The 17,564-nt window shown below is 36.1% G+C and overlaps 1 protein-coding gene across 1 annotated transcript in view; it reads right to left on the reverse strand.

Annotated features, from left to right (window-relative positions):
• The window catches only part of LOC136033803 (mediator of RNA polymerase II transcription subunit 13-like), a 79,307-nt gene that overhangs the window by 4,031 nt on the left and 57,712 nt on the right, over positions 1-17,564 (reverse strand). Inside the window, exons 19-23 of the mRNA XM_065714717.1 lie at positions 12,248-12,411; positions 7,889-8,103; positions 6,208-6,374; positions 4,205-4,315; positions 2,372-2,671 (exon numbers count right to left, since the gene is read on the reverse strand). Of these exons, the coding sequence (XP_065570789.1) occupies positions 2,372-2,671; positions 4,205-4,315; positions 6,208-6,374; positions 7,889-8,103; positions 12,248-12,411 (957 nt within the window). The remainder of the gene's footprint in view (positions 1-2,371; positions 2,672-4,204; positions 4,316-6,207; positions 6,375-7,888; positions 8,104-12,247; positions 12,412-17,564) is intronic.

Below are 17,564 nucleotides of genomic sequence, written 5' to 3' on the forward strand. Positions count from 1 at the left end.
CGGTATAGCCGCAGATTTCGCTGTGCAACATTATCGTTATCAATTCAATTTGATTTTTGTTGTTTCTTGTTCCATGCCTTTTACTTTTGCTCCTCAGTCATTTGTCATCTTTTGTAATGTTGCACGGGTAAGACATATTAAAAACGATTCGACCGCCCCTGGTCGTTAATGATGTAATTTTTGCTCTTTGAATGTATGTAAATGCGACGTCATTAACATAATTTTTTTTTCTGACATAAATTCAATTCCTCTTTCCTATTTATCCATCACAGACGCCAAAAATCACTTAAATCCATTCCAGGGTGGTTAAGAAATTCAGACGTGAATATTCCGTAATTTTCTCAGTTTAAGTCGACTTATTACTCATCATTGCTTTTATCATTTGCGCTTAACTAGGTACCAACTCCAGATACTAATTTTTTTTTCATCCATAGTATAGAATACGAACCAAACAGCGACGAAGACTACGCTGCCTTTCCATATCAAACAAACACACAACTTAGAAACAAAAGGTAAATTTTCTCAAGCCAGTAGAATTCAATTCAGTGTAGGCTAGACGCTAATAGCGACAAAGACCACACTACCTTTCCATATCAAACAAACACATCTTCGAAAGAATAGAGGAGATGATTAGAAACAACTTGTGGGGGGGATTTGAATTAATATGAAGATATCTATTGTTTTGCTTTAGTTTTCTATAGATAGTAAAATCCAATTTATCAGTATTATGAATAATTAAACACATCCGGAAACGATAGTTTATTTTCAATTTCAAGGATAAACTGCAAATTTCTATCATAAGTATTAAGATGGTCTAAGAAACCTCGAAGTTCAAATTCTCCCTAATTCCAAAGTGAAATTACGCCATCCATGTAGCGACCCTAAAAGACGTGTTTAAAAAATAAGAATTTTAATGCCCAATTTTCAAGGTTCTCGACATAAATATTTGCCAATAGCCCAAATAAGGGTGCTCCCATAGGTAGCCCATTTATTTGCTGATAAAAGGAATCACAAAACTGAAAATACATAGAAAACTTATTTACAAATTTTAACTAGAGTCATTAGAAGTTCACAATCAATTCCTGTCGCTGAAACTTCGATTAAGTGATAATTTTCTTCTATTTTGTTTTTAATAATTACTCAAAAATAGCCACATCTATATTCGTATACATGGAAACAATGTCAAAATTACTAACTACTGTATTTTCTGAAATACTTGGGTTATTTAGTTTTTTCACTAAATCTGTCGAATTGCTATTATAGGAATTTTGGGAATACAGTAGAGGTTTGAAAGCAGCGCACAGCCATTTTCCAATATTGGAAGTAGGGGCTTTAGTACATGCTATGATAGGTCTTAAGGGAATACCTTGTTTATGTATTTTTGGTAAACTGTAGAATTTTAGACAGAAACTACCACGAGAAACAAAAAAATTATTTTGTATAATTGTGAGGTGATTTTACCATTCTATTTTAGATGTTTTAATTCATTTATGATATTACTAGCAAACTGATCAGTAGGATCATGAGTTATCGTTTTATATGTAGGTGTGTCATTTAAATATGGAAGGATTTTGTTGTCATAATCTGTCGTATCCATGAGAATAAGTGAATTGCTTTTGTCTACTTCAATTATTATAATAGACGGGTCTTTGCGGAGATTAAATAATATTTTTATGTCATGCAAATTTTTGGTGTGAAAGTGGTAGAGGACTTAACCTTTTTTCGCTGTTATAAAGGGTATGTATGAGATAAGACCTAAATTCATCATGGTTAGAAACAAATGGACATTCCCTCATTGGTAATGATTTGGGATAAAACAGGTGGTTCGGGAATCAATCGAAATTAGTCTGAAAATAAATACTAATATTTCTTTAAATAGGGACTTAGGCGAATATTCACCAAATTCTTTACACTCAAATTTAATTAAAAATGATCACACAAAATATTATATTACGCCAATTTATAATAGTATTGAACCCGTCGCAAAAAGACCTTTGAGGCTAGCTGCCAAAAAAGCAAGATTAGCTTTGAAAGCTTGTATTTAATTATTTGTTCTGTTTTGTTTGAATGAATTTATCATATCACATCATTTTATTTATCAGCGCTGGTTGAACTTCTTTGAAGTAAGGATGCAAGGGCTGTTTTAAAAAAGCTTTTAAAAAAGGCAGCGTGGTCTTCGTGGTCCACTATTTACGACCAATCTACACCATACAAACGCGCTATCTCGAACTATTTTTTTCAATTTTTGTGGAAATATGATCCTTTTTTATACCCTAACTATACGGTGCTACAAAAAAAAAAAAAAAAAAAAAAAAAAAAAAAAAAAAAAAAAAAAAAAAAAAAAAAAAAAAAAAAAAAAACTCGGGCTCACCCTTCCTGTGCCGCCCATATGAGAAACACAATTGGGATCATTCATATATCCTCCGAATTCATTTTGTTGATGTTGAGCTTGCATCTGCCCTTGACCAACACTGTTGGACGGTGATCCAGGAGCCATTTCACCGTCAACATCAGGCCAGGATGAAAAGAGATCACCCATATCACCCATGTCACCAAAATCGTTACCAAGCATGTCACCACCAATCTCATCTTCCAGATTGCCAAATAATCCAATGTCTTCTTCTAAATCCGGGTTCATGTCGTTTCCGCCTGGCATGAACTGCTGAGGTAGCTATAGGAAAAACACAGACATACATATACAAATATACAGATTTATATTATACAAAGCAACTCGTGATATGAGCGACCGTGGTAAAAGAAATCGAAACTAATAAAAATAGAAATTTAGAAAAAACAAATACATAAAAATAATCTTTATTGCGATGATCCAAATCATCTAAATGTCATTAATTTTAGCAGTACCCTTCAAAAGTTATTAGCATAAGTAAATTTGCATAATTTTGGGAAGAGGGGAGAAACAACACACAAAGAACAATTAAATCTTGACAAGAATTGCACCATCATATTCTGAACGGTCAAGAACGCACACAATATACATAAAGTATAATAATGATGAATAATCATTATATTTAAGCTCTAACTCCGAGGCCAAAAAATTTCATGTTTTTTGTGTAATAGTTGCAAGTTTGTTCTTTTCCATCAGAGGTGATCAAATCAAAACCGCTGGCCGTAGATTTCCAGGAGAAATCTCATTTGAACGGTATTCCCGATTTCTAGTGATTTTTTTTCTTACGATTTACAAGTGATCAGAGGGTCAATTTTTACTCCTTGTGTAAAACAGGAATAAGAAAACCCCGTAAACCCAGTGTAAGGAAATGATCATTCATGACATCACGAAAAAAACAAATAGATCATCTGGAATTCAACAAAACCGAACTCTAAAGAAAGAATTTTGACAACAATATATGCGTAAAAAGATATGCTTCCCTTGATGACAAAAAACATATAATTTGTGGTTAAGTTTAAAATACTCATTAACAGATACTAGCGCAGTAAATGTGCGTAATTTCATCATGAAAATGGGAGAGAAAGATTTTTTTTATTTAAAGAAAATTGATAAATGATTTCCATCAGTTTAACCTTGGAAAAGCTTTTTCAGATGAAATTGGGAAACAGAGAAAGGAAAGAAGAAGTATAACATAAAAAACAAGTTTTTCAAATGAAAGTAAAGAGCAATATTAAAACAACAAAACAAAAATTCTACTGTATATGAAGGGGGTACTTCCCTTTTAACCCCCTGTTTACGCAAGTTCGACCAGGGATCGACTGAAGTCATTATAGTGAATATATAGCCAGTTGGTAATTAGATCTTGACAGCCCCTCATATATATGTAATAATACCAGTTTTTTTTTCGCGTTTTAAAGCAGCTCTTTTACCTTCACTTTCCTTTAATATTGATTTTCACCCTGCAAATTCAACCTTTACCCCAAAACAAGGAGAAAGAGGGAAACAAGAGAGAAAGGGGGATAGAGGGAGGGGGAAGAGAGAGGAGAGAGAGAGAGAGAGAGAGAGAGAGAGAGAGAGAGAGAGAGAGAGAGAGAGAGTGAGAGAGGGAGAGAACAAACATACTTACTTTTAAAATGCTCTATCTTTGAGAGAGAAGAAAAGAAACCAATGAAATAACCAAGATTATAATTAACATAAGTGTGGGAAGCAAGGGAAAAAGAAAAAGAAGAAAAAGAATTTTAAGTGCAAAATTTTTGTAATACTATGGTGATTCTATAAAAACTTTGGATTACATACACTTGTGGCAGCAGACATAGGGAACACCAAGATGTGAGTTGTACTACTATCTTCTGGAGTTGAAAGATTTCCCATGGCTGTTTGGTTACTTGCTCTGTCGTCTGGTGTCACCTAATAAGCAAAAGAAAAAAATATATTAAACTCTAAGGAAAACAAATATATAGCCAAAGTAAGATTAAAGTAACCATTTCGAGCTCTTTAGTTCACAGCACAGTATAAAAAGCTAAATTAACACCTAGATCCGCCATGCAAAAGCCAGATCTAATTAACACCAAGTAGCAATGCTACTTAGCAGTTTTCATGGCCTAGTGAAATTTTTTGGCAGATTTTGACAGAAAACACTAGTCCTTCCACTATCCCCGAATTTGTCAGCAGCTTTTGGAACGCCCTCGAGTTCTGCTACTGGCCATTTTGAAACTTTTTGCACAACTGACCGAGCTACTTCATGAATGAAAATCATTTAATTAATGCCTATTCATTTGATTTCTAAAAAAACATGTCAAATCCCGTAAAACAATAGGGGTAAAACCTTTCGGAGCCTTAGAGGATCCGATACATCATCACTTAAGGAACATTCTACACCCATACAAGACCACGTACTAACTAAGTTTATTCAGCGGTGAAACACTCTTTTGCTGAAGATAAAAAAGTTAAGCTTAAGAGCATTGAATGGAGAAAAAAAAATTGTATTCGAGGAACCTAGTTTCTACAAAGGGTTATTGCGGATTAGCAAAATACCTAACTAAAAATATCAATGTTGCCTTCTGATTCCTCCCTCCTACAGTACCAGGGAATAATAACTACTTCAGATACAGTCCAATATAGACAAAGGATCGGGAGATGTGAAAGCAGATTTTTACCACAATAAACTTAACTGCTCTAAGAGAGGCTACGTTACATATTGAAAAAGAAAAATAAATATGATTGTTCGGTTTAGCGCAAGCCATGCTGTTACATGATGGTACAGTGGAACCTAAGAAAAGTTAAAAGGCTTAAAATACCAAGGACACTTACATTAAACCCGATCCTTTAAATTGGTTGAGTGAGAACGTACACAACCATGTACATCTTAAGAAAAGAAGGAAAACTAGGAACTTGTGTGAAAAATCAGCAGAAGATGAAAAAAAAAAAAAAAAAAAAAAAAAAAAAAAAAAAAAAAAAAAAAAAAAAAAAAAAAAAAAAATCATGGAGCCCTAGAAGTCCAACTTTCTCGACTGTCGTAGCAAAAGCCGAACAAAGTCATAAATCTCAGCTAAGAGTTACCAACGTTTGGTTGGGCTTTTTTGTAAACAACAAATGTTTCTGCTTGCCTCTTTAATGATTCAATAGTGGCCACAACGGAGCAAATTTAAGCACCGAAAAGATCTTAATAGTTGTACAACCAAAAACAAAAATCGTAGAAAATCCCGTTTTTCAGATATGAATAAACAGAAGATGGAACGAGTTGCCAAAAAATGTTTTTCATTTTAATGTCCTTGGTGCTTCAATTATGAACAAAAGAGATAAAATTCAAGTTGGTTATACTTTTAAGAGTGGAATAAGTAAAAGGTTTTCGAAAGAAACATAAGTAAAAAAGAGAAAAAAATGAATTCAAATTTATTTCGAGTTTAAAAAATAATAATAATAGCTGCATTAGAATTGCCTGGGCTGCCCACTTAATTGAACAATCTGTCTTGGCTTTTTTCTACAATTGGCCATGACTTTGACTTTTCAAACAACTATTCCCTTTTTTTAAAATTCAATTCAAAATTAGAATTTCAAACATTTAATTCCACTAATCAGCAGTTTTTATTTACGAGAGCAGGGGGGGAGGGGAGGTATTTTCTTTGAACAGAGAAGGAAGGATTTGTCCCTAGGTGACGTCTCCTGACAATCGAAAACATCAAGAGAACATAATTAACACTTTTTCCCTCAAAAAGACTTGAAATAAATGTCGCATATACGAATCTTTAAATAACTGCATCAGTTGAAACAACTGAATTCTAATAATCCAATTGAATTACCTGATCAGCGAAGACCTGTATGGCAGAATCTGGTTCCAATGAAATCAGGCACGCTGATATAATGCCTGGCATCTCCAATGGCGACATCAATCCACACTGTCCACACATATCACCGATTTGCTGCGATATCTTTTGCAAAGCATGTTTACTTAACAAAGAACTCCAGCCTAAAAACCAAGAAAACAATCTAAAAATTGTACTAATTGCAAAAAGGAGAATAAAAAGGCCATGAGCAAAACCAAAGAGCGTATCTGTCAGATTCCTCCAATTATTAACTATTGTGCTCAGGATTCTCTAACAGACTTCTGTCCCCAGAATATATTTATCACTACTAACAACTCAATGTATTACCAAGCCACCTGAGGCCAACACAGCTATGTACACTCCTCCTCCATCCCAATCCATTCAAAGCTCCCATTTCCCTTAAATCTTCCCTTACGACATCCTCCCTCCCTATTCGGGGATGACCTACTTTTCGTTTGACCGGTAAGAACAATCTTTGGCAATCTGTTATCCTTCATCCAAAGAACGTGTCTTAGCCATCCCAACCTTTCTCATGTTAAAGCCCTAGAAAGCGGGATTGAACCACTTTCCGTACAACTTAATATCTGAGATACGGTCAGTCAGTCGGTTACCCGAAACAATCCGTAAGCAAAACTCTGGAAAACATATATAGCAAACCCTCCTCCATTTTTCAGAGCACGAACGCTTCAGAATCATACTTGACCACTGTCGTCACTATAGCTTCCAATATTGTATTCTTCGTTCGCAGACCTGTCCTCCTATTCTTAAAAACAATTTTCAACAGTGAAAAACCACCCTAGGCCTTTGCTATTTTATTTTTAACACCCTCACAGTACAAATCGTCTTTACTAATAATACTACGTAGGTAAGTGGAATTGCCTACTTGATCGATATTGGAGTAACCCAACATCACCTTTTCACCTTCACTTATTCCTAGTCTGAATAACTTACCCTTCTTAATATTAATTTTCAAATCTATTTTTGCACCCCGAACTCACAAAACTTCTAAAAGTTCATTCAATTTACTAACATTTTCATCTAAGACACTTAAATCATCAGCATAATCTAAGTCTAGTAGAGTTTTACTTCCCAATTTGATTCTGTGTTCTCGCATTACCTTTGCTGTGCTCCTTAGGATAAAGTTCTTTCAATGGGATCCACACAAATAGGGATAGACCTCAACCCTGCTAAACTTCTGATTTAATTAACAGCTTCAATTTAGCTTTATCCAAAAAAATACGAAAATGTCCGATGCGCCTATTATTCTAATATTATGCACCCATTAAAGCATAACTTTTTTAGGGGACGTATCTTTGTTAGCCATCCGTAAAAGAAGACGTATTTTGAGCAATCACCTTTAATCATGCTAAGTTAAGAGTCAATCTAGTATTTTTGGCAATAAATCAGATCTTTTTTTTAACACTGGATGCAAACGATTTGGCTTCTATACGACTTTTTTTTTTCAGGTGATATTCAGCCTTATGACATTTTAAGCTTCATTAGGCAACGTAAAACTATAAAAAATTCAGGATTCATTTTGAAACCACACTGCTTTTACAGCTGTATATAAAAAAAATACACGAAAAAAGAGAGAGAGGGAGATAGAAGAGAGAGAGAAAGAGAAAATAAGTAAGAAGAGACAAGAGCAAAATCGAACCTTTAAGCTCCCCGTGGCCAACTCTCCCTAATCGACCAATTACTAGTCTCCATGGTAAAACTCCCTGGGACATAACACCAACAATAAAATCCATTAACCGATTAAGAGCATGTCGACGAGCAGATATTCGCTTTCTCCTCCGAGGAACTTCAATAGATATTGTACACGACTCTCTTAATTCACCACGATCATCTGTAGCAGTGGCAAGCAGGTACCTACAAAAATACGTTTTATCACCTTTGAATTATAATAAGTTTGGCAGTGCCAAAAAAGACTAGCACCGCTAAGTGTCATTAACCTTAAGAGAAAAGCTATACTTCAATTGAAAGGGTTCAAAGTTATACCAAAAAAGTTTTATTCCTTCACTAAAATGCTGAATACCCAAAAATCCAGCCTGTATTCTTTCTAAAAAATTCAGTCGTATATCGAAGCTTTTTGTCACAAAGCAAAATAGGATACCCACAGACAATTTAATGTTCAAACAAATTTGGTAGAAACATTCAAAAGACACGTAACAATGACCCATTAAACTAAGCAGACAATGGTTGAACAAATCGAGCATGAATTAGTAAGAAAACGTTTTCTGAAAAAAAATCCCGAAGAAAAGTATAGAGCAATATTAAAACTTAAAACGAGCAGAAATAAAGTAATATAACAAGTCAAATTCAGACTTGCTATACGACTTTAGTAATCGAACACAAATTACAACAATCAAATAAATACAGCCTAAAACGGAAAACAAGAGCTAAGAGCTCATATGGCACTTGTGACGAGGTCGGAAGAGCCGAGAGCTCATATGGTACGAGGTCGGAAGAGCCAAGAGCTCATTTGGACGAGGTCGGAAGAGCCGAGAGCTCATATGGTACGAGGTCGGAAGAGCCAAGAGCCAAGAGCTCATTTGGCACTTGTGAGAAGGTCAGAACCTAAAGTTAAACTTTATAGCACAAGATCCTTCTAAATATCAAATTTCATTAAGATCTGGTCACCCTTTCGTAAGTTACAAATACCTCAATTTTCAAAATTACCTCCCCCCTCCCAATTCCACCAAAGAGAGCAGATCCGGTCCAGTTATGTCAGTCACGTATCTTAGACAGGTTTCTATTCTTCCCATCCAGTTTCATCCTGATCTCACCGCTTTAAGTATTTTCTAAGATTTCCGGTCCCCCCAACTGCCCCCCCCCCCCCCAATTACGTTTGATCCGGTTGAGATTTAAAATAAGATATCAGAGTTACGAGGTCCTTCTAAATATGAAGTTTCATGAAGATCCGATCACTCCTTCGTAAGTTAAAAATACGTTATTTTTCTTATTTTTCAGAATTACCCCCCCCCCCCCGCAATTGAGCGGATCCGTTCCAATTATGTAAATTACGTATGCAAGACTTTTGCTTATTTTTCCAACCAAGTTTCATCCCAATCCCTCCAATCTAAGCGTTTCCCATCATTTTAGGTCTCCCCACCCCAAACTTCCCCCAATGTCACCAGATCCGGTCAGGATTTAAAATAAGAGCTTTGAGCCACGATATCCTTCTAAAAATCAAATTTCATGGAGATCCAATCACCCGTTCGTAAGTTAAAAATACCTCATTTTTTCTAATTTTTCAGAATTAACCCCCCCCCCCCAACTACCCAAAAGAGAGCGGACCCGTTCCGTTTATGTCAATCATCTATCTAGGACTTGTGTTTATTTTTCCCACCATGTTTCATCCCGATCCCTCCACTCTAAGTGTTTTCCAAGTTTTAGGTTCCCCCTCCCAACTCCCCGCCCCCATCACAAGATCTGGTCGGGATTTAAAATAAGAGCTCTAAGACACGATATCCTTCTAAACATCAAATTTCATTGAGATCCGATCACCCGTTCGCAAGTTGAAAATACCTCATTTTTCTAATTTTTAAGACTTACTCCCCCCCCCCCAACTACCCCAAAGAGAACAAATAAGTTCCGATTATGTCAATCATGTATCTAGGACTTGCGCTTATTTTTCCCATCAAGTTTCATCCCGATCCCTCTACTCTAAGTGTTTTCCAAGATTTTAGGTTTCCCCCCTCCAACTCCCCCCAATGTCATCAGACCCAGTCGGGATTTAAAATAAGAGCTCTGAGACACAATATCATTCCAAACATCAAATTTCATTAAGATCCAATCACCCGCTCATAAGTTAAAAATACTTCATTTTTTCTATTTTTCCGAATTAACCGGCCCCTACTCCCCCCCCCCAGATGGTCAAATCGGGAAAACGACTATTTCTAATTTAATCTGGTCCGGTCCCTGATACGCTTGCCAAATTTCATCGTCCTAGCTTACCTGGAAGTGCCTAAAGTAGCAAAACCGGGACTTTAGGTTTTCCCCCTCCGACTCCCCCCAATGTCATCAGATCCGGTCGGGATTTAAAATAAGAGCTCTAAGACACAATATCATTCCAAACATGAAATTTCATTAAGATCCAAATACCCGCTGATAAGTTAAAAATACTTCATTTTTTCTATTTTTTGCGAATTAACCGGGCCCCCACTCCCCCCCAGATGGTCAAATCGGGAAAACGACTATTTCTAGTTTAATCTGGTGCGGTCCCTGATACGCTTGCCAAATTTCATCGTCCTAGCTTACCTGGAAGTGCCTAAAGTAGCAAAACCGGGACAGACCGACAGACAGACAGACCGACAGAATTGGCGACTGCTATATGTCACTTGGTTAATACCAAGTGCCATAAAAACTACAGTTAGTAATAAAGTCAAACTTAAAAATATCAGGTATTACCATAGATGAAACCCAAAATGAACAGAAATTAAGATAAACAGTCAGATCGAACAGAAATTACCACAGATTTTCATGCTTTGACTCCTGTTTTGGATTCAATTTTCGAAATTAAACGTAAATTTCAATATTTTCCTTCATCTAGATCTACTTGGCCCAGGATCTTACGAATATAATTTTCAAGCCGCTAGAAAACAAAATTTCTTAGGCATTAAGAATCTTTTGGGCTGGGAAAATCGAAAATATTCCCGAGTCCAATACCTATTTTGGTCTGGACTAAATGAGAATACTTCTCAGAAGTAATCGAGTTCAGTAAGTAATTAGAGTTCAAATCCAGACACTGGGGGATGAGAAATTTTTGGCCAAATTTTCTGTTGAATCAAATTGGTTTTTCGGTAAATTGGGATCCTCTTGATTATATTTTTAATAATTTTATAAAGAAAAGTGAGATTTTTCGACAAATAACGAGACTGGCTTTGGCGCCGGGTAACATTTTCTAACGACACTAGGCCCCATGTGGGAGTTATAAAGTGTGTACGGGGACAAATGAAACAGCCATATAACAGTTGAATTTTATGGAGAATAAAATTATGAGACACAAACTCAATTCCTTTTGTTATGTGGGGATTTCAGAAAGAGGGGGGAGGGGGAAAGCGTTCGAACACCTCTTCCTACGACCGGAAAGACACTCATTCAATTCATTAATTAAACTTAATGAATAAATATGGTGTAATTAACTGAACACCCTTTTTTACCATCATAAAAGTAAATTTATATAGTAATTGTTGCTATTTTCCGAACAGAAAATTGTCTTTCTTTTTCTGAACGGGTGTTTGTCAGAAGCTGTCCGTTTAAATGAAAAATAGCAATTACACTACCAGCCAGGTCCATGGTAGGCCTTAGGTTCTGAAGATGAACCCTCCAGCTATGGCAAGCGCTTGACCGTAAATCGTACAAAACGTAATTCAAGAGCTAGAGATGTCAGGTTGATTCAGAAACAAGTTTTGTTGTTCTCTTTTGAAACAGCAATGAATTCTGTTGTTATTCAACAGAATTCATTGAAATTTCCAAATATACTCAAGATTCTGGGTTTGAAAAAAAAAAAACTTTACTATAAAATACTTGTTATTCCAATACCCTCTGCTAAAAATAAAATTTTTAAATTGAAGTTCTACGGATAATAATAATAAAAAAAAAATATTAATTGTTAAAAGTCGAAAATAATGACTCCACTCCTTGCACTTATAAAGCTTCTAGCAACAACGACTTGAGTCGCTATTAACTTTATACTTTTATTTCCTTATAAAATTTTTCCAAAAATAAGATCAATACCCTCCTAAAACGAGGAGGAAAGCTCTGCAAAAAAAACTTTATTTCTAGAAAATTTTTATCTTTATAACTTTTTTTTTTTATAGAACAATTTCACACTGAATGTTACAATATTCTCTGCAGTCTAAGACATAAACCAATATGAACCAAATTTTGACTTGTTTATTCGAAAAGATTACTGTTAGAACATCGTATCTGTTACTGTTCTACATGGACTACTTTGGAGAGCAAATGGATTTAACAACCAAATCACTACTTTGCAAAAGATAGAAATTACCTTTGATCATGTGACAAACAGTATGACACATATAGAGTTTGAGATTTATCTTTTGGCAGCGACATCAGGCTATTAGCTCCAAGTTCATTCTCTGAACCTTTTTCACATACAGGGGCCAACACATAAGGGGGACAATACAACCGGTGGGGTAACTTGTAACGCTCCTGCAAGGAAACAAGGATAAACTATAATTTTAGAATTTGAGTAGATGTAGGTGGACTATTCTGGAAAAAAATAAATAATAAAGACGCATTATTCTCCTAAATTTCAGGATTCATCAATTGATCGCTCGAAGCCAAATTCGGGCATTTCCACAAAAACTTTTACTTCACACTTCACAAAAAACTATATATATATATATATATATATATATATATATATATATATATATATATATATATATATATATATATATATATATATATTAAAAAGCCCAAGACTGAAAATCAGATCAGTCGAGATTATGAACATAACAGAAGCTAAGCTTGTTCGACAAAAGTGCCAACAAAACGACAAAACGACAATGAATAAGCAAGTACAAAAAAGGAGAAAACAATTTCGTTTTGGGAAATATTTCGACGTTGTGCCACCTAAAGGTCGTAACTGTTTTTCAAAAACGAGATGGCAGCAGCTTCATATCTGTTTTTTTTCTTTTTCATATTCTGTGCCCAGAGTACGTAAATATGAAAGTGAAAGGTCCCAACTAAGAACGTTGAAAAGACGTATGTGAAAACCTTGTCCCACCTAAAGGTCGGAAGTGGTAGTTACGACCTTTAGGTGGATCAGTTTTTGTCGGATTATCTGTTAGTAAGTTGCGACCTTTCCTTTACTGTCCACAGTTATGCTTCTTAAAAAGGAGTTTTTTCAATAAATTCTGGGCTAGCAGAAAGAAATCCGAGGTAAGAGGTGCTATAGTATTTATTTTATCTTGAATAACCTAACTATGCAAACTCAGTTTTCTACAAGAAAAGGTTGGGTAACACCAGATAATGCCTGACTGGTAACCTCTGTTTTGTCCAATTATTTTGCATTTTATCCAGAAAATATGTGCAAATGCAAGATCACGAGTACCTACAAATGTTTTCGAATGCGTGTTAGGTAGCCCAGCAAAATCTCTATAGGCTGTGAGCAAAAATACCTTTGATTTTACCCTTGCTAAACTGGAACCTTATCTCTTGCTTAACAAGGTCTACTACCTACAGTAAGGGAGAGCTCCTGCCAGTAGTCTGAGTCAGTATTCAGAAAACTGGGCTGGCTTATGTGTACTCACATCAAGTAACAAAGGAAGAAGTGCCTGTCCCCCACTCACTTCATTATGCACAAAAGCCAACCCAGTTTTCGAAACATGAGACTCTCCCTTAATTTATATTAAGTGAATAGAAACGAAGTATTAAATTTCCAGCGTTTCTTTTCAAATTGACCTAAATTTGCCATTCCAGGGATTTTCCATGACTCGCCGAGTGTTATCAACCAAAGACATTTTGGACCATCTCGATGACATATCAGATGAAGACCTGTCAGGTGGCAGTGATGGTGATGATGATTGGCGTCCTGAGCTCGAGCCTGAGCCTGAAAGCGATGATTCTAGTCAAGAAGAAGCTATAGAAATATCTGCTAGAGACCCGGATGCTCCTTCTGGATCAGTGGGAAATGAGACAGAAGCAGAGACTATCGCGGAAAGTATACGTATACCCCCTGCAGTACTTGTAACAGAAAATGCATCTTCAAGCCATGGTAGCTGTCCCTTAGTTTTTGACGCTGAAGAACAAGTGATTGAGGTCGTGGTGGTCTCTTCCACTTCAAAAGAAACTAACCTTACAAGGAAGAGGAAGAGGGCTGCAGGGGAAGAATACTCGTCACAGAAAACTAACAAAACTGTGGAAAAACGTCAGTTGAAGAAAATTACCTGCAAATGCAGGTTTTTTTCATGTAGAAGCATAAGCGAGGAAGAAATTCAGAAATCTTTCAGCGATTATTGGGAGCTTGGAAGACTACATGGGAATATGCATACACAAAAACAGTTCATACTGCAGCATGTTGTGAAACGCTCAACTAAGAGAAAGGCGGGAGAGACAAATAGGCGAACAAGTACATTCGATTATTTTCTAACAGTCACAGATGAAAAGAAAAGGGTGTGCAAAGCCTTTTTTCTTGGTGCCCTACGGCTCGGAGAAACGTTTGTCAGAAACTGTGTTATGAATACCTCTGGGGCAGGCACTGCTTCTTCAGATAAGAGGGCTGAGACAAGCCCCCAGAACTTCAAAAAAAAAGGGTAACTCACGAACAAATTGATTTTATCAGAAAGCACATTGAAAGTTTCCCTGCAGTCGATTCCCATTACTGTCGAGCAAATTCAACCAGGCTGTATTTGGATGCGCAACTAAACTTGTCTAAACAGACTGTATCTCAAAAAGTGTGTCGAAGAAAGAAGAAGACCAGCATCAAGAAAAGTGTACATTAAAGTGTTCAAAACAATGAACAGATCTTTTCATGTTCCCAAGAAAGATCAGTGTCCAGTTTGCACTAGGTGGAACTTTTTGCTGCCTGCAAAAAAAGAAGGTGAAAAAGCAAATTATGATGCACATCTTCTTAGGGCTAAAAGGGCAAGAGAATTAAAAAATGAAATAAAGAAAAAAATATATCAGTGTGAAGAAGGCTTTGAGTCAGCAAAGCTTTACAATGTTGACTTGCAGAAAGTGCTTGAGACACCGAAGTCGGAGGCTGGACCAATTTTCTATAAGCGCAAACTGGCCATCTACAATCTAACTGTGTACGACCTCAACTCAAGGGAAGGTATTTGCAATTTGTGGGACCAGACCTATGGCAAGAGGGGTTCAAATGAAACTTGTACAGTTCTGTTCAACCTAATGAAAACAAATGGTGACGTGAGAAAGTTCTATTTTGTGACCGATTGTTGTGGGGGACAGTTTAGGAACCAGTTCATGGTCGCTATGTATGTGTTTTCGATAATGACCCTGCCAAATGTCCAGGAAATAAACCATATTTTTCTAGAATCTGGGCATACGCAGCAAGAGGGAGATACAATGCACGCTTGCATTGAACGGGCTGCCAAGAACGTGCCAGTTTTTACCATCGAGGGTTGGCGGACCATCTGCCTTCTAGCACGGATCAACCCTTTTCCGTACATTGTGAATGTTATTGACGATCATAAGTACTGGTCGGACTTTCACCAGCTTGGAGAAGATCTGATAAAGAACAAGAAAAAGTCAACCGACCGTACTACTGTTCTTTGGAACAAGATCGTGTCTGCAAAGACGCTCCCAGCTTGGTTTATTTCAAGTATGATTTCGAATCGAACTTTAAGTCGTTTGATATTAGAATGGGAAGTGGAAACGCCTCTGAGTCCGAACTGCAGCTAAAGAAAGCTTATCCAAAGCGTCTGCCTCTTGCTGCTGCCAAGTACAAGGATTTGCAGGATCTTTGCAAGTCATTAGTTATTCCTCGAATCCATCATGACCTCTACAAAAATCTGCCATATTCCAAAGTGGTGAGAGATGCTCTAGAAGAGCCTGATGTTGAAGACGTGGATCATTACAACGCATTTTGATTAAAATTAGGTATCCGATTGAGGGTCTTAAGTGACTATAGGCACATATTCTTGTCCCACCTAAAGGTCGTAAATAGCAGTAGCCTATAAAGCGAGGGGGCTAGAGATTTTTTTTACAATGGTGCTGTATAAGTTTGCTATTTTCATTGAATGTACGAAAATATTAATAATATCAAGCAAGCTTGCAACTTTGAAGGTTAAAATTTCTGTCTCCTGTAAAATTATAATATTGTCAGTTACGAACTTTAGGTGGCACAACGTCGATTTGCTCCATCTGCCTCCGCGGCTCAGGAATATAGAAAGTCACTGCAAAATTCAGAGTAGCTGATCCTGAAATCGCCATCTCTAGACGGATAGCGAAGCATAATAGAAAAGGTAATTTACTCGACTGGTTCTATATGCCTATTCAGTGATTATTTGCAAGTCATTTTTTATTTTTCGTATTTTCGCATCCCTTTTCCGTCAACAAGGCTCCGCCTTGTTTTTTGTTGATTTGACAGCTTCTTTAGTGAATAAAATATATTAAGAATAAACAACGGTACAACACCAATGAAGAATAGCTTGATATAAATATATCAACAGCATATTGCTTTTTAGGTATATATATATATACATATATTGGTAAATGACGACTTATACTTATTGACGACATGACTGCCTGTCCATGGATTATTCTTTATGGTTGATTGTGTATGGCTATGCTGTTTGACCTATGTGATTGTATGGATATGTAAGATTAAGGCCTCATTCAAGTGCTGGTCTATATTAGTCACTACTGTAGGAAAACAGCCCTTTTCTCTCTTTCTTTTTTTTTTTAATATGTTTCTGCTGTTGCATTGGTGATTTCTCTTTTCGTATATATATATATATATATATATATATATATATATATATATATATATATATATATATATATATATATATATATATATATATATATATATATGTATACATATATTAAGTATTCGTATTATTTTGCGAGTCAAATTTTTTTGCAAGTCAAATTTTGGATTTATTAAATTGTCAGTGGCCTTGCAGCACCAAGTTGGAGAGAAAAAAATAGCTGGAGATAGTCTGAAAAGGATCTGTGAAACCTTCAGGAGAAGTATTAACACGGACAGCACACAACAGACCAGAGCTTAGTCTACCATATATCCTTCCCTGGGGCTGCCTCAAGGACCAAGTATCCTCCGCAAGAACTTTGAGGATCCTTGATAAACTAAAAAGAGCTTCCAGCCCTTTGGTCTAGATTAATTAATTAATTAAAATAAAAACAACCAAACAAAACTGGTACAGCTACAACTGAGCTTTCATGATCACATCAGAATCAGAAACAGCTTATAAATTTAAGTCAGAAACAACTTAAATTAGTAAACCTAAGAAAAAAGTAAAAAATCGAGAAAAGAAGAGAAAGTAAAATCTAGAGTAAAAGTAGTAGAAAGTAAAAGAGAAAGAAGAGAAAGTAAAAAGCAAAAATCCGAGAGAAAAGTAAAAAATCTGCCTAAATTTAGCTCTAAGTGTACATTTTAATGGGACCAAATACTGTCTCCACAGTGGCAGATATTCTTAAAGAACCACATATTAAGGTATTCGTATCCATCCCTTGAATACGTACTTCTTCATTCTATTTATGAAGTTAGGTATCTACGGAGCTGCTGCCAAGAACTGAGCCAAGCTCCAGAGATGAGATCTACACAGACTTTGTAACAAGCATACAAATACAGAAGATGGCCGACAGAAAACTCTATC

Source organism: Artemia franciscana, chromosome 12 (assembly GCF_032884065.1).
Source record: "Artemia franciscana chromosome 12, ASM3288406v1, whole genome shotgun sequence".
In the NCBI taxonomy this organism is placed as follows: Eukaryota; Metazoa; Arthropoda; class Branchiopoda; order Anostraca; family Artemiidae; genus Artemia; species Artemia franciscana.